Source organism: Malurus melanocephalus, unplaced genomic scaffold (assembly GCF_030028575.1).
Source record: "Malurus melanocephalus ecotype Western Australia unplaced genomic scaffold, MMel_1.1 scaffold_908, whole genome shotgun sequence".
Taxonomy (NCBI): domain Eukaryota; kingdom Metazoa; phylum Chordata; class Aves; order Passeriformes; family Maluridae; genus Malurus; species Malurus melanocephalus.
Genome location: NW_026624140.1, coordinates 25020 through 48921, shown reverse-complemented (window position 1 = coordinate 48921; position 23902 = coordinate 25020). Strand labels below are relative to the sequence as shown.

The 23902-nt window shown below is 45.7% G+C and overlaps 1 protein-coding gene across 1 annotated transcript in view; it reads left to right on the top strand.

Moving 5' to 3' along the window:
* The window catches only part of UBTD2 (ubiquitin domain containing 2), a 38098-nt gene extending 15438 nt beyond the window's left edge, over positions 1–22660 (top strand). The window contains exons 2-3 of the mRNA XM_057386085.1: positions 5770–6006; positions 21909–22660. Of these exons, the coding sequence (XP_057242068.1) occupies positions 5770–6006; positions 21909–22306 (635 nt within the window). The 3' untranslated portion in view covers positions 22307–22660. The remainder of the gene's footprint in view (positions 1–5769; positions 6007–21908) is intronic.
* The last annotated feature ends 1242 nt before the right edge of the window (positions 22661–23902 follow it).

Genomic DNA, 23902 nt, shown 5'->3' with positions numbered 1-23902 from the left:
TTTTGTATAAAGTGAAAATGAAAAGTTGTGCAATGTAATGTAACATCAGAAAGATTTTTGGGTGTCATGAACTTACGTTTTGGTCAAATATAACAACCATCCTGTCAAAACACAGACCTTGGCACGACAGCAACGTAGCATTTTTTTTTTTCTAAAATTAAGTCTGTGCCTGCCTGCTTGGAGCTCGGGGGTGGCACTGGTGATGGATGGTCCCCCCTGTCCCCAGAGGGACCCCATCCATCATTTAGCATCAGCACCAGCCTGCCTTTAAGTGCTGCTGCTCAGCCTCATGTCCCTGCTGCTTTTTCCTCTCTCCATCTGATTTTTTTTTTTTTTGGTTTGCTTTCTTCCTTTCTTCGCCCCCTTCCAGATGGGAAAAATGGGAAATAGCCCCGGGGGCTGGCTGCTGGGTTTGTTTCTTGTGTGCAGATGTGTCTCTGCTGGGTTTGCTGCTCTGGAAAGCTTCACAGTTTGTTGCTTGGCTCAAAATTAATACCTTTGCCTCCACTTTTATAATATCACTTTGAGTTTGTAGCTTGGTGTTTTAGCACATAGCTGTTTCAAGGTATAATTTGAATTTCTACCAGGAAGGAAGTGTTCRTTTTACCCTGTGCAATCTCATAAAAAAACAAAATTTAATTTCAAGCATTGTCTGTATCTGTCTATCTTTATTTATCTGCGTACAGAATTTGGAAAGCTCACACAGGCTCCCTAGAAATGATAATTAATTTCCTTATTAGGAAAGCCTGATTGTCCTAATATTTCCCTTGTAAGTCTTTACTACTGTCCAGTACCACTTCCTTTCCAAAATCCTGGTCTTTCCTAGGAAAAATGTAACCACCTTAAGAAYAAAATTGCTGAAAATCAGTGATAAACACATAAAATTCTGCTATTTTCCTRTTGATGGGTACGCCTGTGCTATTTAGTGTAATTTAAATTGTGGGAGCCAATGCTGGTTAATGGAATTCAAATTGTCTGCTGCTCAGTGCAGTGAATTTCCCCTTTCTCCCTCTCTGTTTTCCCTGGTTTTCTGCACCTCTCCTTTGTCCTGGCCCTTCCAAGCACTGTTGTGATTCAGCTGCTGCTGGGATTGTACTGGAGAATGACACAGAGAAAATGTTTGGGATGAACTGTGTGATACTGATAGCAAATTGCAAGGTGGCTTATGAGGAAATTGGAGCAAAATGGATTTAAAATGGGGCTCATTTGATGAAGTAGGGAAGTGYTCACTGATTGTGGGGCAGGGAGCCCTTGGGATTATTACTAAAAGAAACTTTATGGGTAGTAAACTGTCATTTGCATTTCATTTATTGTAGAAAAATACTTTGTTAGCAGCTGATCCTCAACAGGCTGGAAAGGTAAAGAAAATGTTTTTGATCATTGGTTCAATTTGGAAAACATTTTGTTGGCTTCTCCTGGCTGGTTTCCAGTYGTTCCTGAGGTTTCTCCAGCTGTGTGTCCCTGGGAGGACATCCCTGCTCCCGTGGAGTGTTTGCAGCTCCAAACCAGCCAGGATCTGTGTGTTCTCCTCCCTGGCCTCTGCAGCTCTGGCTCCGAGTTGTTTTCATGACAGCTTCTCCTTTCTGTCCTCTCCCCATGGACAATCCCACCTTTCCTGCTGACAGCATCTTCTGAACGGGGCATTCCCACTATGAGAGATTCTTGTGATGATCTTTTATCCTTCCCTGGGGCATTCCTGCTCCTTTTCTCACGGGGTGCTCCAAATCCTTTTCATCTCTCACCACTTCAGTTGTCTTCATCTCTTGGATATTTTCTGAATCAAAACAAAGGGGAAAATACAYCATTATCAGATTCTCCTCATACAGCATTTCAACATTTTGATTTTTGAATATTTACCTGTATCTGCTCTTAACTCCTGTTCCATTGATGGAGTGTCCTTCCCCAGGACTTTCTGCTTGTGTGTCCTATTCCTACAAATCTGCAGGATTTGGAAGCACCAGCCAGGTTCTGTTCTTCTAACTCCAGGATGCAGCTGCTGATGAATCCATGGAGATCCTGAAGTGGAKCATCTCCAGGTTTTTCATGCCCTGGGTGGGTTCTGTGTGCCTGGAAACTTTTCCACCACCAGACTGGGCCGATCTCCCCCGCCTTTTACAAAAGCTGGAAAAGGCTAATGCTGCAAGCAACATATGCTTGTGTTTCCAAGGGGAAGGGAGAAATTCACTGTGGAGCACTTGCAGGGATTGAAGAGCCAAATTTTCGTCCTGACTTTWTATTTAGGAATAGGTGAAAGATGTTTGAAGGAATGGGGTGGGAGGGAAGGCTCACGTAAGGCTGATGACAGCAGAGATGTGTCCCCAAATGCTCAGGATTTGAGCTCAGCTGYTTCAGGGCTGTTCCAGGGGTGCAGATCCTGTGGGATCTCATACTGGGTTACCTGGCAGGTCAGAAATGGGGGAGGAGGAAGATCCAGGTCTCACCTGAAACAGAGATGCTGCCCTTCTCCAGAGCTCTGAGCCATCCTACGGCTCAGCTTTGCGGTGTCTGATTTGACAGAAAACCCTTGGAGGCTGGAAATATTCCCRATTTGATTATGGAGGGCTGTAATTYRGGGATGTATCAATTAGRAATTATGGATGGTGTRGCTGGATATTGGCTTTTCAYATCAGAACCTTGTGGTAGCAGCTGCTCCTGCTCATCTGGTCCCCTTCGGAAGAGGTGCCAGGGCTGTGACATCCACAGTGACAGCGACACAACAAACACAGCAGCTGTTCAGAAGAACTTCCACACAGACATTTTTTGACATTCTGTTAAGAAACTGATTTAAATATCTGGGTTTATCTGCATAAACTCACTCAGAAGGAGCAGAGATAACCCTACAGATTCGTCGCTTTGATGGGAAGCGCGGGGAAGGGAAATAAATTTACAATTCAGGTTGTGAAGCAGTCTGCAAAATTTTYCTTTAAAAAAATAAAACTTTGTAGTTTGCCAGTTCAGTGGGGCAGGCAGCAGCTGCTGCCTCGAGGATCCCAGGGTAGGGAAAGGGAAAACAGGATATGCTGCTAAATCCTACAGATGGGGCAGGGACAGCTTGTGGGTCWCTGGTTTGGGKTTGCTTTGAGTGGTTAAAARGRATCATTGAGATTGGAAAAGACCTCCAGCCTTTGATCCATCACCTTTTCAAGCAGATCTTGGCAGGGGTGCCCAGGGAGGTTTGGAGTGCCCATCCCTGGAGGTGTCTGACGAATTCCTGGAGGTGGCACTGAGTGCTCTGGGCTGGGACACGGTGGGCATTGGGATCATGTTGGACTCGATGGTCTTAGAGCTCTTTTCCAACCTAAATCCTGTGAGTTTCTTACCCTTTTTGGAATCCACAGCACCATCTGCACACCTGAGCTGTTGGAACAGAAACAACCTAACTTATTTTGTAGTGTCACTGCTGATGTTTTACTTTTTAAAAAACCAATTGGTAACCATTTCCATATTCCCTTCTAAATCAATCCCTTGCCAAAAATACCAACCGTTGCCCTCTGCTGAGAGGGTGACTTTCAGAATTGCTTCAGAGAGAACATACCTTCTTGGCATTGATRAAACAATTCCTGCTTTCGAGCAGGGTATTAATAATTTCTTACTCATGTTGAAGTGGTGTAAGATGAAAAATTAATGTGGATGTTGCTTCCTCTTCCCCTTGCAAGCTGGTGGTGCCTCTGACATGTTTGGTCTTAAATGAAGTCAACRTTTCCTTTTGAGCTCTAATTTCCTTCCAAAGTGAGGAACACAAAACTGACACTGTAAATACTTTCAAGTGGTTCAGACTGTTGATGTTTGTTTCTTTATCAGCCTTATTAACAGAAAAAGGAAAGTCCTTTGATGTGGTCCAAAAGTTTGGTTGTAGAAATTCGCGTGTTGATGTTTCGCTTTAGTGACTGAAACGGGGTGGAAAGAGAAATATTTGGACTCTTTTACACTTTTTTTTTTCACATGTTGTGAGTTTTCTTGCATCCTTTCTGCTGCTCCATCTATCCACAGCTAAACAGATGAATATTTCTTCATGGAAGGCATAAAGCTTTTTGGGCATCCTTGAAGCACTTCTAATAAATGATAAACATGCWCGAGACCTTTTTAAATACTGGCTTGTGCTGAAGCCAAGTTGTGTTTAAAGGCTCAGTAGCGGGATGGATGGTTTGCTAGAGTGGATTTGGCTTTTGAGCCATTTGTGGAGTCACTTTCTTCCACCATCCTTCCTTCCAACTCAGAAAAATAAAGAGAATTTATCACCGGGTTTATCATCAGTGCTGTGTGTGTAGGAAGGATGGGATCTCCAGGGAGGAGTTATGGAGGATCTGTGCCTCTTGTGAGTGAGGAGCAATAAATCCGGGTGCTGTCCTGGGCAGAGTGGGAAGAGGGAGAGGAATGGGCTGTGGGATTTTTGGTGGTGCTGGAATAGGGCTGGGCAGGGCTGTGCTCAGCCAGCGGCGCCGGGGCTGCGGGAAGCGCCTTTAACCCGCTTCCATAATTAATGTTTGGGGACAAGGAGAGGGCCTGGGGGGAGGAATTAGCATTCATCGAGTGTATACGTGCAAACAGATGTGAGCTAAAGTGGAATGGAAAAAAAAAAAAAAAAAAAAAGCTGCCCACTGACCCAAATTTCTTGCAGTGTCCTGGTCTGTCTGTCTGAAAATTTCATGCTTTGCCTGCTAAGCCTTAATAAGGAAACAATTCCTTGGTGGAACGTTTGCCCACATATGTTTCTGCAATTCCATAATGTTCAGTGTTCAATGCATGCAGGGTTCCCTCCTTCCCCATTGTTCCAGGCTGTCCCAGCATCATCTCCAGGCTGCGTGTGCTCAGCTGAGCCTTGGACAGGGAACGGCCGTGCTCTGCCAGGAAATGCAGTGTTTTGTAAACACTGGGCTTTGCTGCTCCGAAATCTGTGAAATGGTCAGCACCGCTTTGAAAAGCTCATGGAAGCGATCCCGTGGAAGCCATCCCACGGAAAYAAAAAGCAATAAAAGTCTGTGGTCACTTGAAAGGATTCGGCRGTTTGTTATTGTTGGGTTGGGCATGGCATGTGGGAGAACAGCTGGAGTCGGGGGATGTGGGCCGTGCAATTGGTATTTGCAGCTTTTAATTGGGAGCTGATTTTGWTTCTGTGCAAATGGATCCTCCAGAGGGGCCACCAAGAGCGGAGGGATGGAGCAGCTCTGCTGGAAGGAGAGCCTGGGAAAACAGGGATTGTTCAGCCTGGGGAAGAGAAGCTTTGGGGTGAGCTCATTGTGGCCTTCCAGGACCTGAAGGAGCTGCAGGAAAGATGGAAAGAAACTTTTTACAAGGGATGGAGTGACAGGAAAAGGGAATGGCTTCCCTTTTCCAAATGACAATGTACATCCTAAACAGAAGAACCAAAGGGTGATTCAATGGGGTTATTTTGATTAATCCCTCTTCCTCTTGGTAGATCCTAAACCGAAGAACCAAAGGGTGATTTTGTGGGATTATTTTGATTAATCCCCCTCTAGCTCAGTAGATCCTACACAGAGCAACCAAAGGGTGATTCAGTGGGGATATTTTGATTAATCCCCTTTCCAGCTCTGTAGATCCTAAACAGAAGAACCAAAGAGCGATTTTGTGGGGTTATTTTGATTAATCCCTCTTCCTCTTGGTAGATCCTAAACAGAAGAACCAAAGGGTGATTYWGTGGGGTTATTTTGATTAATCTCCGTTCCTCTCTCTAGATCCTAAACAGAAGAACCAAAGARTGATTTCRTGGGGTTCTTTTGATTAATCCCCCTTGCTCTCTGTCCCCCGCAGTGGCTCTCGGCCGGAACCAGCCCCTGAAGAAGGAGAAACCCAAATGGAAGAGCGATTACCCCATGACGGACGGGCAGCTGCGCAGTAAGAGGGATGAGTTYTGGGACACGGCGCCGGCTTTCGAGGGGCGCAAAGAGATCTGGGACGCGCTCAAAGCCGCCGCCCACGCCTTCGAGAGCAACGACCACGAACTGGCACAAGCCATCATCGATGGTGCAAACATAACACTACCACATGGTAGGTGCAGCCCACCAGGAGGGTAAAATARTTCTGTTTGTAACTTTGGAGATGGGTTAAAACGTGGATGGGATGATTTGAAATATCAGTGCTTGGCGTGGAGGGTTTCCTGTTTGGGGATTCCAAGCRAAATGTTGTGTCAGTCTGATCTAACAGCTGATTCCACAGGTTTTTCTTTTTGTTTTTATAATTTTAAATAAATAGGGTTTTTTTCCCCCTTTTCACTTTCCTCTCTGTGGAAAAGGTTGTCTCTAGGACCCGGGTGGGGAAAAGAGAGGGGGGAGTTTAGCTGGAACTTGGGAGTATTTTGCTCCCATTGAATTCATTCAAACCACTACATGTTGTTAATATGTTGAGGGACCAAAAAATATCTGTTTTTTTTTTAAATAGTTCTTTCAGTTGGAATGGGTGATCTGGTCCATAGGGAGTTCTCAGTTGAAGTCTGATATTTCAAGGCAGTACTTGGGACTTTCTGTAATCCCTTGAAACACCTGAATGCTCCAAGGCTCAATTTTCATCACGTTTTTCCCTTTGTAAGGAAGTATTTTTCCCTCCTCATTTTATGGGTTYCTTTGGCACTTGAACTGTTGGGGGTTTTTTAAACTTTCTCTTGTGAAAGCTCTGAAAAAATTTCCCCAAAATTTGATGCTGGCAATCTGCTGTTAGATCCTGTGTGAGATAAACTGCAAGGATATATTTTGGGTACTTTCCCCTTTGTTTTCCTCTGCTGAATTCTGCTGGGTGGGTTTTTTTTCTAAACTATGTTCACCTTCACTCCCTAATTCTGAAATTAATCACTTCCCTATATTGCTAATAAAAATACAGTGAGAGGGGACTGGGCAAAAAGTTACTGATAATTTTAAGTCACCAGTCAGATAAATGGAAATAATTAATATCCCAGAGATTTGCARACCTTGCRTTGTTTTGCTTCGTTGCTAAAATATAAATTGCAGACATCAKGAAAACTCAATTTATATATGGGGAAGGTGTAATAAGATACAGGTTACAGGTCTGCCCCTCTCACATCAGACTGCAGCTAAAAAAGATTGTATTTTAGTGTGGTAATGTCTCTGATTCCCACACTAAAATGAGGGTCTGAGYCTGCTTTTGACCTTACTATGGAAACAGAATTCTTGTAATAAATGAAAATTGGAACCAGGAGCAGCAAGACGGGATTATTTATCTATTATTTATAATTTAATAATTTAAATTAATTATTTATTATTTATCTAAGGAATTTGATGAGYCCCCTTAATGAGCTGTTTTGGCGGTGCTGGGCTGTGCATTGAGCTGAAATGCTGCAGCAGCACAGARGAGCAGCACTTCAGGGGAAACAATAAATTCCTGGCATTGAATTTATCTCAAATGGTGCAGAGAAGGTGCTTGGCACACCCAGGTCTGTGCTGCCTCTTTTAGAGTGGCACAACAACTTGGAACTGGGAGGGAGGGTTGGGGTAAATGGGGCTTTGAAGCAGTTTCATCCTGCCTGGAAGTTTGAGCCTGGCTTTGGGTTCAGAGCTGGAGTCCCTCAAGTGTCCCAGGAGAAGAGAAGGTGTGGAATGTGTGGTTTCAAGGCCCCCAGATTTGGAAAATGATGGAATTGAACTTTTAAATTTGGGGTTTTTTTTTATGCCTAAAGCAAGGCTAACCTGAAACAGAGACCAGACAAAGTTAACAGAATWAAGGAGACAAATTTAATCCAGGCCTACAGGTACATTGAGGGCAGACAGAGCCTCCTCCTCAGGCTACACCCAAAATAGACCCCAAATCACGAGATCTTCACCTTTTATAAGTTCTGTATTTTAACATATCAGGCCCCAATTCTCCAATTCCACCTTCAGGTGATGATGGCACCCACCCCAAGCTGCTCCCCCCAATTCTCTGCTGTTTCCATATTTTTGGGCACTGAGCAGTGAGGTGCCCTTGAGTTTGGGGCCTGGAGAGGAATTGTTTTGTCTAAAATGGGAGAACAGGAGCACAGCACTGTGCACTGAAGAATTACAAAAATACAGACGCATGAAAATGTAGAAGCTAAAAATCCTAAGGCATCATTTTCAGTGGTTTGAGTCCTGCTTAGTGCAGGATAGAAGGGAACAGCCTCAGGCTGTGCCAGGGGAGGCTCAGGTTGGACATCAGCAGGAATTTCTCCATGGAAAGGGTGCTCAGGCATTGGAAGTGCCCAGGGAAGTTTGGAATCTCCATCCCTGRARGTGTCCAAGGCTTGGATGTGACACTCAGAGCTCTGTGTTTATGATGAGAATCAAAGGACATCCTTTGTAGCTTACCAAAAAAAACTATTCCTAAGAAAACCCAACATTTAATTCATAAATTCCTTTAAGTCTGTTGAAAAAAATGAAAGTTATTTTTCACTCATTTTTTTCTCCTCCCAAAGGATTTCTGCAAAATGCTGCAGTTCCATGGACTGGGGTTTCCCTTCCATTTATTTTCTGTGTTTACAACARAGGCTTAAAAATAATAACCCACCCCAAGCCCTCCATCCACATTTTGCTGTCCCTGCAGGGTGACAGTGCTGTGCTCCAGCCACGTATTCCCGAGAAAATGAAACCTTGMAGGAAGTGGAGGAGTGAGAAGAGGGGGCTGGGAGTGAGTAAGGACTGACAGATAGAGATTTTGCAGATAGMGACTCAGCCTTAGCTGATGCTGCAAAAAATAAAAATCGCTTTTTTTTTAAAATTCCAGAATCCTACAGGAAAAGGGAGGGGGGGAAAAAAACAAACCAAATCCATYTTTTTTGAGGCTGCTTCCAGCCAGATCTGTCACTTGTCTCACCCTGGCTGAGGAAGACTCTCAGCAGTGTAATTTTTCTAATGGATGCCTTTTGCTGGTAAAAATAGCATRTAAGGAGTATTAAATAAATAAATAAATAAGCTTGTGGGATGGGCTTAGCACTTCTCATCTATCTTGGGTGACTCCGTGGGATGGATATAAAAATAGAAATAACGTTATCGCCAATTTATACTTTTTTTTTTTTTGCCCCCCTCTCCTCCTGCCTTAAAGTAGCACATCCTCCATATTTTATTAATGAGCCCATTTAAATTTAATGAAGAAGAGTTTTCCGTACTTCTCAGCTATCAAACAGGAAATGTTGGAGTGTGTAGTATTTTATTAGGAGCTGCACCAAATCTTAGTGTYGAGCTGAACTTGGCCTGCAAGTCTTTAATATTAATTAACAATTCCCAGTCTGGCTGGGGTTAAGTGGAGTTTTTGAATTTCAGGGGGGACACTTCATCTGCTGCAGCAGAGCTGCCAGGATATTGGGGTTTAATATCTTCAGAGATTACAAATTTGGAGATCTGGAATTGTGTTGCTAAAATAGAAATTGTGGGTGTCAGAAGAACTCCATTTCTATAGGGGGGAATTATGATAAAATACAGGGTTTTTTTAATAGGGGATAAAATAGAGGTTCCCTTTAATAGGGAATGAAATACAGGTTACCTTTATCCCTAAAGCCATTCCACCAACAGCTTTGGGTTCTGGGTGGTTTTAACAATTCTCAATTGTAGGCAACAAACTTCAAGATGGACACTTCACCTGCTGCAGCAGAGTTCTTGGGATATTGGGATTTAATCTCTCAGAGTTTGCAAATGTGCAGACCCGGCATTGTTTTGCTTCGTTGCTAAAATAGAAATTGTGGATGTCAGAAAAACTCCCATTTCTATAGGGGAGAGTTGTAATAAAATACAGATTGCCTTTAAAAGGGAATAAAATACAGGTTCCCTTTAATAGGGGATGAAACACAGGTTACCTTTACCCCTAAAGCCACTCCACCATCAGCTTTGGGGTCTGGGTGGTTTTAACCCTTCTCAGTTATAGGCTCAATAAATTTTAGGATGGACACCTCACCTGCTGCAGCAGAGTACCCAAATATTGGGGTTTAACTCCTTTAGTGCTGTTTGAGTGATAAAAGGGTTTCTCTGCTGAGCTTTCAGCTTTGCTGTGCCTTCAAACACKGCTCCTGTGGCTCCCAGAGGGCTTTTCCAGGGAGCAGCGTGGCAGCTCTGGATCTTTGTGTACAAGCAGAGCTGTCACATTTGCTGTGTGCAGCCCCTGAGATCCCCAAAAGTGGCCATGGGAATATTTCACTGAAATGCTGGGGAGGAGGAAAGGACGTGACTGAAATGTTGCTGCGCTGAAGAGAGCGGTTTCCTCCCCTTTGGGTGAAATATTAAATAGGAAAGCATAAAAAAAAAGTCGTAAATAATGACAAAGAAACCCCTCAAAGCCAAGAGAAGTGTGGGGAAAGCGTGGTGTGTTCACCTCTGCTGTTTGCCACTAATTCSTAATTCCAGCAAAACTTTCTTACTTATTAAATCACACACAATCCCAGAATTATTTAGGTTGGAAAAGATTTCCAAGATCATCCAAGCTGTGACCAATGCCCGCCTTTGTCACCGAGCACTGAGTGCCACCTCCAGATTCTCTCAATCACAGATTCCAACAGGYAAATCCAATATTGCCATCACACAAAAAGCACAATTTTACAGAGTTCCACCTCTGGAGCTGCTTCATTTCCAGGAGAAACCCCTCATTCTGTGGAATCTGTTCCTTGGATTCCTCCAGGGRTGGACACTCCACCAGCAGCTTTGGCTTGGGGGTGTTTTTAACACTTGTCACTTGTAGTCAGTATGAAAAGTTGCTCTCTTCTGAGCTGAAAACTCCATTTTTATTTTATTTATGCTGATGAAAATCTCCGTTTATTGAGTGCATTTATTTTATTTTATGTCCATGGCAAGCTGAGCTGTCAGTGCTGCTCAGCAAGCCAAGCATTGGTATTTAAATTTMCACAGTAATTCAGGAATATCTGCCACCAAAATGATCAAGTGGGTTTTTAACACTGACCATTTCATGGATGRCTCCTGGAAATTAAGCAGCTCCAGGGGTGGAACTGGGTAATYTTGCTTTCTGTGTGGTGGCAATCTCAGCTTTACCTGCTGGACTGATGGATTGGTGATTGACTCTGTACAGTGAATTTTTCTGTGGCATCTTTAGCATTTAAATTGAATCTCCTGTGAGCTGCTGCCCTGAAAGCCACAAGGTCCTTGTGGTTTTTCTTCCCCTTGTCCCTGCAAACTGCTGGATCCGTGGCTGGGAATTCAGCCTGGAGGAATTGCTTCCTTTGCAGCTCGTTTGTCTGAAGAGGCTTTTTAATTATCSCTGAAAATTGTATTTTTGATGGATTACATTCCATGAAGCATGGTTGGRCAGCRTGTTTTTCTGTGAGGATCCCAAATWCTCSCTCAGGTTTCTCTGATGCCCCTTTAAAAGGGGAGTGAGTGGTGTTTTGGTGGCTGTGGCTGTCTAATTTTAGATTTCAGCAGAGTTATGAAAGCTTTGGGAGCTCTGGCTATCAAAGCGTGTCTGTCAATATGATCAGCACCATGAAACTTAAGGAAACCCTAAAACCTACAGTGAATATCATCAAATTCACTGCTGAGCCTCCTGGTTCAGCTTTTGGAGGTTTTTCAGACTAAACTCTGCTCAGGAGACAGCAATTATTAGTTCAAGGGAAGGTTTTTTTAGTTTGTTTTTGCTTCAGTTAAAAAAAAAAAAAAAAGCCCAGAAGGCAGGGATTAAAACCCAAAATTGCTGGTGTCTTGTGAGGAAGCAGCCAAGCTGCTGYTGGCACTGGGGCTGTGTGTGCATTAGCAGAGTGCTTTTATTTTGGTTTTTCTGCTACACATCAATGTCTATTTTTAAGGGTTCTTGACGTCAAGTCCCCTCCGTAGGCTTAGCTTGAAATGGGACTGAATGCAGTGAGTGGAGATTTTATAAACCCAGGCTGGTTTGATCTTCATAAACTGCATCCAGGCTGGTTTAAAATTCCATAAACTGCACCCAGGCTGGTTTAAAATTCCATAAACTGCACCCAGGCTGGTTTAAAATTCCATAAACCCAGTCTGGTTTAATATTCCATAAACTGCAGGCCTGGCTGGTCTAAGCTTCCATAAACCTGTACCAGGCATGGTTTAAATGTCCATAAACCTGCATCCAGGCTGGTTTAAAATTCTGTAAACCCAGGCTGGGTTTAATATTCCATAAACTACAGGCCTGGCTGTCTAAGATTCCATAAACCTGCACCAAGCATGGTTTAAATGTCCATAAATCTGCACCCAGGGTGGTTGAATCTCCCATAAACCTGCACCTAGGCTGGTGTAAACTTCCAAAAACTCAACCAGGCTGGTTTAAAATTCAATAAACCTGCACCCAGGCTGGTTTAAAATTCAACAAACCTGCACCCAGGCTGGAATTCCAGGCAGCTCCAGCTTCCAGAGCCTTCTCAGGCTCAGTGGCTGCTCCTCCTCCTCTGCTGTGTCTCACCTTGGGTGATTTTTGGCATTTTCAGTGACCCTCACACCTGGAAAAATGGTTTATTCCCCATGGTTCCACTGAAGGACGTGTTCTGTTGTTGTGCTTCCCCAAATTCCTCCTAACCTTGAAAAAAGAATCGCTTCCCTCAACAGCCTCTTCAATTAAGATGATGCTTTCCGTCATTTCTGCTGTGATTAATCTTTTTTTAAATAGATCCCAACATCCTTTCTGTGGGATGTTGAATTCCCAGTGTTTTCTTCAAATGGAAGAAAAAAAATAAAAGAAATCAAATCCTCAGGATGCAGAGCAATTGTGGCTGGCTGAAATATTTATAAATCTAAGTGCAGGTTAGAAACTCTCAACCCTTCAAATAAAAACCCCACTTATGGCTCCATCCTACAGCTGTTTTCYTTAAATACCTTTCACTTCTGCTCTTGTTTTTTGAAAGGTATTTTSAGGAGCTTTGTCAACAGAATTGCTTGGACTCTCCTCGAGTCTCTTCCCCTGCAGCTCTTGCCTCTCAATTTCCTGTCTTGGGTTTCAGTTTGTCTTTTCTGGTGGGGGGAAGGATGATTGTGCAGCACTTTTTTCTTTCAGAACTGAAAGAAACTTTCACGAACTGAAAGAAACTTTCACAAAAAAAAGCTTTTTTTTTTGGGCCATTAATGTGTGACCAGAAAATTGCAGCTAATTCCTTTAAGAAAAAAAAAAAAAAAAAAAAAAAAAAAAAAAAAAAMAAAAAACCCTAAAAAACCCACCAAAAAAAACAAAACAAAAAAAATAGCCCCCCCCAAAAAAGCAAGAATAAGCCAAAGTGACAAACTTCAACTGATTGTACACATTATTGGGTGTTCTCCATGGGGGAACTGGGTATCGCTTCATCTGCCTCGCTGTCTGCTGGGAAAATGAGAAAAAGSAATATGAAGTGTTTAAAATGTGGAAAATGAAGTTTAAAGTGTCTTCCTCCCTGGAGATTGCAGTGAGGGCTTTCTGAGCCTTCCCTGTGCCARGGGGATCTCCAGGGGTGCTTTGCTTTGCTGCTGGAATTGTGATTTGCAGTGATTTTGGTGCTCCTGGAGGAATTTGTGTCCTCAGCTCTGCAGCCTTTGGGTGTCCCACCTGCCCCTGGTCCATCCTACCCCTCCTCCTCCATCAGCTCCAGTTGATAATTGTCAAAATAYTCAGCATCTTCTGCTGGTTTGGCTTCAGGAATTTAAACAACGAGGAAATGGTAACTTTTGTCCAAGATCAAGTTAAAATAATTATGGTCAGAAATGTCTGAAGCTTCTCCCTTTGAGCTGGGGCCTTTTAGGGACACCATGGCTGCTTTAGGGACACCATGGCTGCTTTAGGAACCCCAAATCCTCCCTGGGCTGTGGCACAGGGAATGTGGGCAGCACTCACCAGGCATTTCAGCATTTTTAAATCCTTCAATAAACACCCCAGGCTGATAACTTCAGGTCATCCACTGGGTGTGTTACAGGCAGCTTAACCTCTGGAAAAATCCCGATTTCGAGGAATTTTCCTGTTTGTTTGCACCTAGAGCTGGGAGCTGCTTTTTGCTGACAGTTGTCACTGAGGAGCCCGGGGGATTTGCTTTTTTTGCTGAGCCCAGCCCGGAGCAGGCAGCGCTTGGTTTGTAGCTTTATTKCAAAGAAATCCTGCAGCAAAATGAACTCTGGTGTTTCCAGCCGTGCTGTGACTCCTTGGCATTACACAGGAACAGTGAAACCTCCAGGGTGCTTTTCATAATTCCTGGGTGATCAAGGAAGATTTTTACAGAAGGTCACAGCTCCAGCAAGGCTTTGAATTTTTAACCTTTTTGGCTCTCACCATCTGTGCAGCTCCCCAAAGCCTCTGCTCAGGGCATGAGGCAGCACCAACATTCAATCTTCTGCCTTTATGCTTAATAATTTTTCCTTTTAAAAAAAATTATTATAAATAAGGGCACTAAATTATTATAAATAAGGGCCATGTGAAGGAGCAGCACCTTGAGGTGAGGAGCAAATAAATCAGCGCTGTTGCCTCAAATCTTCCCTAAAACCTCCTTTAATCCCCTCCACCCCCACACCTCCACCCAGCCTTGGGCTGGAGTTTTATTTTAGGATGTGGGCACTCATTGTGTCAGTCGGTTTGACCTCCCTGGAGCCTTTCACATTTTTGCTGGCGATCCCTGGAGACTGAGCAGCAATTCCCYRCYCAKCAGCAGCTCTGGGAATGGCAGCACAGGGAGGGATGGAGGAGTTTGGGAGCAGGCAGAGCGAAGGTTCAGGGCTGTGTTTGCTCTCTCTCCCTGCTGCACACACGTGGCTTTGGGGGGAGTTGTTTAATTTTAGTTTTCTCCTTGGGAAGTGCTGGGAGAGCTCCCCACRCTCCAGCAAAGCCAAGGTTTGCTTTGGTGTCCACTCTCAGGGCTTGGCTCTGCTGCTGCTGCTGCTTCACCTGGAGCTTTCAGAATTGCCGTCTCAGCCCAAATTTCCTGTCAGATCCACTTGGAGCTCGGGTTAAACTGTCCCAAATCTCCTTTGGATGGGCACTGAGGTGGGCAGGGGGTTGTGTGAAGGTTGAACTCGCTGCCTGCAATGCCCAGGGGTGCAGCAGCTCGAGGTGCTGAAGTCACCAGTTCTTAATTGAACATCCCAAGAAATCAGGATCAGTCTGTGCCTTCTCTCTCTTTTTTACACAGCTTATATTTACCCCTAAAGCCATTCCACCATCAGCTTTGGGTTCTGGGTGGTTTTAACCCTTTTCAGTTGTAGGTAATAAATTTGCCTGGAATGAGCTTGGAGCCAGGGTGGGTCGGGCTCTGCTCCCAGGGAACAAGGACAGGAGGAGACGATGTACAGGGAGGGGCAGGGGGACAGCAGCAGGAATTTCCCCATGGAAAGGGTGCTCAGGATTGGCAGGGGCTGCCCAGGGAGGTTTGGAGTGCCCATCCCTGGAGATGCCCAAGAAAGGGCTGGAATTGGCACTTTGGAGACTTCCAAGAACAAAATCTGTGTATGTKTGTGGCTGGCAAGGAAATCTCCATCACTTGTATAAAATGCTWTTGTTCACCTCCCATTTGATTTTCCATTTGAACCCTGTTCCTTATGGGATTTGGGGTGCTGAGTGCCACGTGCTCACTCTGGATTTATGGGAACAGACTGAAAAAAATCAGTGTTAACCAAGGCAGTGACAACTTCTGTAAATCTGAGCTCAGCTTCACCCTGAGCAGGTGACCTGGGGACTTCACACACTGGTGGGGACTTCACACACTGCCAGGGTAGCTGTGCTTGGAGAGACATGATGCATCCTCAGGTGATGCTGACGTTCCTCTTTCTTTTTCTCCTCCCAATCCCCCCTGAAGAATCCAGATAATACAGAACAGCAAATGGAATGAAGAGGGTGCTCAGAGAAGCTCTTTCACCAACCATTTTATTTTTAAATGTTTCATCGAAGAAGCCTGTCTAGACAGGCATCTATTTCCATGCCATGCAAAGCAGAATAGTAGATGAAGCCTTCATTAGTGAAATGATTTGTCATCTTTGAACCCTGATGTAATATCTCTTGGAAGCTGTTACTTCCATGCAGCGTTGGATCCAAGTTTGAGCGGGATATGGAAGTGGCAGCACATATGGTGTTGTTAACATGACAACTACCAAGCATTCATGCAGAATTACTTTGATTTCTCAAATTTCTCAGTGATGGAAACCCRATGAACTGCACAGGCTGGAGGGATTGGAGCTCTGGGAAAGGTGTGTTTGGGAGGAATGAGCTCATTTGTGGAAGTTACTCTGCTGTCAGGTCCTTTTTCCCTGGTTTTCCTTTTTCCATCAGGTGAGCGTGGTGGGGTGACAGATTCCAGCTCTTGTGACAGGATTGCCACTGCTGCTGTTGGCTTTAGTGGGGGATTTTAGAGGAATTTGGAGGGATTTGGTTCAGGGTCCTGAGCTCCCATTTCCAAAGTGTCCCATCCCTCTTCCCATGGCAGCTGATCCCTCTGCTCTCCCCCTTCCAGCACATCAGTCACACCCGGGAACCGTGGTTGAAATCTGGAAAGTGGCTCATTTATCTAGAGCAGAAATGTATTTATTTCAGAGGACTCTGTTAATTATCCGTCACCTCCAGCCTAGTTAATTAGTGCTAATGAATGAAGTGATGCTGCTGCTCTGCTGTGATAAAGCAGTGGATCAGCAAGGCTGGTGATGCACTTGGCAGATGTGCAACAGGCTTTGCCCAAAATTTGGGTGGGAAGGAACCTCAAAGCTCATCCAGTGCCACCCCTTCCACTGTCCCAGGGTGCTCCAAGCCCTCTCCAGCCCAGCCTTGGACAATTCCAGGGATTCTGGGGCAGCCACAGCTTCTCTGACAGCCCCTTCAGTTAGGAGCCTGCCCTGCCCTAGGGCAGGATGTGCTGAGTTTGAAGCAGCAGTTTGATACACCTGAGGGATCTTTGGCTGGATCCTCCACTGGGATTTCCTCTTTAAAAGCTCTATTTTGGTATTACAATGTGAGGAAATCTTTCCATGGAGGGTGGCAGAGCCCTGGACCAGCTGCCCAGGGAGGGTGTGAAGTTCTTCCCACTCTGGAGACATCCCAGACCCACCTGGACGTGTCCCTGTGTCACCTGGGGGATCTCCAGAGCTCCCTTCCAACCCCAACCATTCTGATTGCAGCAAAAACAGATGGGTGGGATGCTGGAGGTTGGGAAGGATGTTGAAGGATGTCAGAGTCTCTTTATTTTCCCCTCTCATAACACACCAAGCAYGGTTCCTGTCTGTCCTGTGCCAGTTGTCACCATTGGGGATGAGCTGCTCTCGTTTTCAGGGATCTCCTGCTGCCTCTGGGAGCTGTTTCTCTGCATGGAATGGAGCCAGACCCWTAATGTTCCCATAATGGAAGAGCTGTTTGTCAGTGCCTTTGAAATGGCAATTATTAAATGCTTCGTTGTGTGCAAACCCCATTCTTGACRGGGCTGGARTAACAAAGGCAGGGYGGGGATGAGCMGAGAGTTTGTGCYATCCCTGAGGATCCAAAGTGTTCCTTTGGCCAGCAGCTCTCTGGCAGCTCAGAGCTGCATAACCCATGAAATCTGGTGTGGAAGGAGCACAGGAGAGGAGTTCTGTGAGTGGTTTATTATTATTATTTTATTATTATCATTATTATATTCCTCCATGCTGTTAATTCTTGGAGCTGCTTTCTTGTCCTCTGCATGGGGCGCAAGGTGTGAGTATTCCCACACTTTTCCCTCTGGAAAACGGGAAAGCCCCACTAGTAACAGCAGCACTGAGCAGTTTTGGTTGGGATGAAGTCAGAAGGAGCTTTTTGGTGTTAATTCCTCCCKGTTTGGGTGGTTGGAGGTGAGTGGGACCAAGCCCTGCTCGTGTCCCAGTCCCGCTCCCATTCTGCAGGAGCCGCCTTCACCTCTCCCTCCTGCTCCTGCCATCARCACAGGGATTTTTATCCTTAAAAGATCTTAAAAAGATCTTCTGTTTCCCTGCAATCAGCAGCTAATAAAGGAGAGATAATTCAGCTTTTCTGCCTCATCTTTRCTCTCTAGGAGTTGCTCTGCTAAAAGTCCCCCTTATTTTCCTAATAAATTCCAGGCATTAGTGATTTATATTGGGTTCAGATCAATACTCTACAGGTGAAAGCTCTACCATTCCCAATTTATTCAGCAATCCAGGCTCAGCCTGGCTTTGGAATGGAAATTTTCCGTCAGAAAAACAACCCAACCAGCTGTTCCTTGGGCAAATGTGTTTTATACACAGACACTCAGCCTGCTTAAATGAGCTGAGTCTCATTGCAGTGCTACATTTGGGATTGTGTTGTCTCAATTTCCCTTCCTGCAGCAAATCTGGCTGGGGGAAGGGAAAAAAAAAAAAGATGGAAATCTGCTCAATTGTTAAATTTTGGGTGTTTCTGAGCAATGCTCTTCGAAAGTGCTCTAAAGCTTAAAGAAACAGAAAGCACCTCGTGAGCAGAAAACAAGATTTTTTTTGAAGAGAAAGGTGTGCAGCTGAAGGAARTGCTAAAAAGCCATTTCAAATGCATTAAAACTTTTGATGTTTTCAGGTGAGTGTGGTCATATTTGCTTGATTTAATAATTCCTGCAAAAGYTGACCTTCCTGTCATTGAGCTCTTCAGTTGTTGGTCCTTTCATGTGCAGGAGGACAATTCCAACCTCTGAAAAGTTTCAAGGTGGCAGCAGTATTTTAACCAGTCCTTTTTTAGTGTTTTCCCAATCCGGTGAAATATCCTAATAATCATAGTAAAATGAAGTTTTTTTAGGGCCTGCCAAGCAATTAATTTCAAAATGTTCCCGTTCCTTATGCTTGATGATCACATCTGCTTATTTTTYCCTCTGAAATTCTCAAGCTGTCTCTTACCTGGATAACACCCAACAAGAAACTCTGCCTCGCAGATCTTCCAGAACTCCTCACTCTCCAATCCCCTGTTCCTTCTGAAATATTTAAATAATCCCATCTGCTGTTGTTTTTTGCGTTGTATCCTCSTGTCTGCCACCCTTCCTTCCTGCTGCTTTCCTCCTGGATCCAGGGGTTGCTTTGGATGATCCAGCAGTGAAAATTCAGTGCCATCTGAACCTGCTCTGGTTTGGGGGAGGAAAGGGGAAAGGGGAGGGAAATCAGGCTCAGTGGGATGTGGGGTGGTTGTTCCCTGCAGTTTTGGGCCCCTCTGTGTTGCCTTTTCCTCCTCTGGTTTAAGGAGGGTTCATCCTTCCTGTGCTGGAGCTGCATCCTAATTACCCTGGGTACAGAAAAACCTAAAAAATATATTTTTTCTCTCTTGTTTTCCACTTTTCTCATAAAAGCTTGATATTCTTTTAGTGATCCTTGCAGGTTAATGTGGTCCAAGCTGATGCATCTTGCAGGAAGGATCAGAAATTGCAGATTTGCAGTTAGAACAGGACAGTTAGGAGGTGTTTCTGGTTGGGATGTTTGATTTCCTGTGATCCCTCGGTGAAGAGCTGCCCCTGGCAGGTGAGGTTGGCCTTGCTGGGGTGATTTGGGCTGATCCCAGCATTTCTCATCCTGCTCCTCTCCAATAATTCATTTTTGCCTTCATCACTTCCAGMRSMCCACACTCACATCACCCCTGGTTCMCTGAGCCATTGGGATTACTGGTGAGCTTTGCAAAAACCTGTTCTTACTTTAAACCATTTCTCAGGCCAGGAGGGACTATGGGATTTTATTTACATGACAAGAAGTTTCCTCTGCTGTATTTTTTTTCTATTCATTTATTTTTTTTTTTAGCTGCAGACCTCCAAGTTAGCTGYTGTTTGAGAGGATTTGTTTTAATATTGCTTATCTGATGATGATTAAGGAATCCAGTGTTTATAGCATAAGCTTTGACCTTGATGTTGGTTCAGCTGGGCAACGAGATAAATGATGAAGAAATTTCTCAGCAAAATCACCCCTTGTTATTTAAAATTAACTCTTGGAGATGCTTTTCTAAAGCTGATGCATTCTTTTTCAAGAGACACAGCTTTTTATGAAATTTTAGCTGCTTTAGCAATATTGAAAGGCTGTTGAGGTTTGGATTTTGGCTTTTTTTTAGCAGCAGACTTGTTTGTATGTCTGGAATTTAGTCCTGCAACATTTGACAAATAGATGAGGAGAGAAATAAATGTTTAAAACAAAACTGAAGGGTGGGAACTTCAGACTTGGGTCTGTCAATGACAAAAAACCATAAAAGGGATGGGTGCAACTCAGCTTTGATAAAAGCTGGTTGGCTCTGAAATTCATTAATGGTAAAACATTGTAATAAGTTATGTAATTATGTAATTTTATTTCCTTTTTTGTTTWTTTCTCTCACTAATTCTTGGTGCTACCTGCACTAAAAGAAAGCCTAAATATTGATCATTTGATTGATTTCCTCTGGGTGTTTTCATCAACACAAATTATCCTTAAAAAAAGAGGATTTGTGTCTAAAAAATTTCCAGCAGAAGATGCTGCTGTTACACTGGGCTGGGTGACACCACACATCTTCAAGTTAAATCTTCATGTTGTGGTAATTTTGCTGATCAAACAGCAAATTTTAAGCTCAGTATTATAAAAAAAAATTCTAACTTAAAAAACCTCTTAATTTCTAACAAGGAGCACTTGGCTGTTGTGTGCAAGGCAGAGTCAAAGAGGTTTTTTAATATTCTGTAACTCAAGGACTTGGCTCCTCTTCAAACATCCCCAGCTCCAAAAGGATGGGAATTTGGAGAGTGGCTGTGCCCCCTCTAGGGGCAAAAATGTGGAAATTTGTTCTGCAGGTAAATTCAGACCAGGGGACAAGGTTTGGATGGAGCTGGGGGTTTCACCACAGCGAGAAGGGATTTGGGATTTGGGATTTGGGATACGGCTTCCTCAGTTTCCCAGGCTCTGCCTTGAATCTTCTCTCCCTTGAACTCCTAAAACAATGTGGAAAATGTGCTTTTCCAGGGAGGTACTTGAGATCAACTTTATAAAATAATGTCTATTTTATAAAGTAAAATCTATTCTATAAAGTAAAATCTATTTAATGAAGTGATGCTGTGAAAAGCTCAGCTTGTATTCAATACTTTGGCGTGTGTTGTAATTCCTGAGCTGTGCTGTGAGCACACCCAGGYTATCCAGAGGAATATCCAGATTATCCCAAGGGAATTTAGGGAAATCAGGATCGCTGCTGACACTGCAGGGCTTTGAATGAGGGATTCAGAGCTGCTGTGGGGCACAAACCCCGTGCAGCCGCAGCCCTGGGTGGCCGTGTTTGTTTGTGCTGGCAGTGCTCACTAAAACACAGTCCTACAGAGCCATCCCAGYAGTTTGGGGATGCTGGAGGAGTTACAAAATCCTCCTTTCACGGTGCTCTCCTGCTTTTTCACAGCTCGGGGTTGGCGCAGTGGAACGGGGCCAGGTGGTGTTGGCTGGGCTGCTGCTGAAAGATTCCTGCTTTCAGTGACCCCTGGGAGCCATCCCCATCCCTTTGGGATCCACATCCCTGTGTTTGGGATGCTCAAACCCCATCCCTGTGTTTGGGATCCCCATCCCTGTGTTTGAGATCCCTATCCCAATCCCTCACATTTGGGATGCACATCCCCATCCCTGGGTTTGGGGTGCACATCCACATCCCTCCCATTTAGGATGCTCATCCCCATCCTCCCATTTAGGATGCTCATCCCCATCCCTCCCATTTAGGATGCTCATCCCCATCCCTGTGTTTGGGATGCACATCCCTGTGTTTGGGATGCCCATCCCTGTGTTTGGGATGCACATCCCCATCCCTCCCATTTAGGATGCTCATCCCCATTCCTCCCTTTTAGGATGCTCATCCCCATCCCTCAGCCCAGCTTTGAGATCTCACCCTGCTTTATCTGGAGGGATAGGGCTGTTTGGCTTTTAGGGGATGCTTTTATCTCCACCCCAAGTTTCTGTGTGCAAACCAGCTGGAGCACTGATGGTTTTATCGTGCTTCTTTAAAGCTTAAATTCAGATCTCACCTCTTGTGTGCTTGAGCAGCAGGGTGAAACTTCCCACAGTGACCATTCCAGTGTGAATTTAACAGGAATTCCCAATCATTTTCCCCCTTTTTCTCTCCTCCAGGTGCTCTTACAGAGTGTTACGATGAACTGGGCAACCGCTACCAGCTCCCCGTCTACTGCCTCGCCCCACCCATCAACATGATCGAGGAGAAGGGYGACCTGGAGACTCTGGACATCCCTGACCCCCCTCCCAACTCGGGGCAYGAGTGCCAGCTGCGCCTGCGCCTGTCCACGGGCAAGGACCTGAAGCTGGTGGTCCGCAGCATGGACACCGTGTACCACATGAAGCGGCGGCTGCACGCCGTGGAGGGAGTGGAGCCGGGCAGCCAGCGCTGGTTCTTCTCTGGGAGGCCCCTGGCTGACAAAATGAAACTGGAGGAGCTGAAAATCCCAAAGGACTACGTGGTGCAAGTCATCGTGAGCCAGCCCTTAGCAAATCCCACCCCGGTGGAAAACTGATTTCTGCTCGTTTGGTCRATTCTTCTCTTCCTGCGTCTCTGTTGTGGGGTTTGTTTCTGCTGCCCTCTCTTCTTTYGGGGTTGTCCTGCTCGTGGATGGGTTCCAAGAAATGACCAGCAAAGCTTCCATCTGTGATGGAGATCTGCAAAAACAGAAAAATGTAACGTGGCCTCGGGGGTTTGCCTGATCTGATAGTGAACACCACCACAGCAAGGGGAGGGAGAAGAGGGAGGGAAGAGATTGTCCTACACTTAAATCTGTCACGATCCTGAGRACTGTCGGTGGTTCCTGATCCATGAGGCCGGAGCAACAGAGAGCACTTTGATTTTAAAACCACCTTCAAACCGAATCGATGCATCCCGTTCCGTACCAGCAGGAAGGAGCCGGTCCCGGGGGTCACCGGGCTCTGATGGGGCTGGGGCRGTGGAGCTGGGCTGGGCTTTGCCCTCTGGCAGCTCCTGGTGACGCTCAGAGCGAGCTCTCCTACATTCCAAGGTGGCACTGTGGCCCCGTGCCAGCGCTGTGTCCCGCTGCAGGAGCTGAGCCTGGCTCCTCTCACTCTGTACTGTAACTGAGCTGTGCAGGGCTCCCTCTGCCTCAGGGGAACTGCCTCCTGGGCACTCTGTGCCCGCCCAGCTCCTGTCCCCAGGGTCCCCAGGGTCACCCGCAGAGGCTGTGCCCAGGGGTGCCCAGGTGTGCCCAGGTGTGCCCAGGTGTGCCCAAGTGTGCCCAGCTGTGCCCAGATGTGCCCAGATGTGCCCAGGGGTGCCCAGGTGTGCCCAGGGGTGCCCAGATGTGTCCAGGTGTGCCCAGGTATGCCCAGGGGTGCCCGGGTGTGCCCAGGTGTGTCCAAGTGTGCCCAAGTGTGCCCAGCTGTGCCCAGGTGTGCCCAGCTGTGCCCAGGTGTGCCCAGGGGTGCCCAGATGTGTCCAGGTATGCCCAGGTATGCCCAAGTGTGCCCAGCTGTGCCCAGGTGGCCGATGCACCGCGCTGCCCTCGAGCAGCCCCTGTGTCCCGCAGCTCTGGGTCACTCTGCAGATCCTCCCAAGATTGCAGCTTGTCCTGCTTCCCCAGAGGGCACAGAGCCAGGGAGATGGTGAGGATACAGCAGCTGCCAGTCCCCAACCTTTGGGGTGTCACTGGAAGCCACCCTTGGAGCTGTGGTGGCTCTCAGGACAGCTGGAGGTGTCCTCACCAGCCACCACCACCCCAGAGCGTGGCCAGGGCTCCCCCAGCCTGTGCTCTCCCTTCAGAATGTACCAGGGGCCCTCTCAGCACACGACAAATCCTTTTGGGGTGTCAGAACCCAGATCCTGTTGGGGTTGGGGGATCCCCTCGGTTCCCCCAGCTGGGGAGGCTCTGAGGCTGCTCTGCCCCTGCCTGGCAATGCCTTCAGTGGGATCACAGCCCTGCTCTTCTAATCAGGATTTCTGTTTGCTGGGGTTTAAGCCATTTCTGAAATCCCTTCTTCCGCAGTCCAGCGTGCTGTTAATGTGGGAAGAGCAGATTTTTATTGGTTTCTGTCTTCCCTCTCTGCAGGAGCGGTGCAAAGCTGCAGCGCTTGATCAAACTCCTGCGTTACACCGATCATTTCAA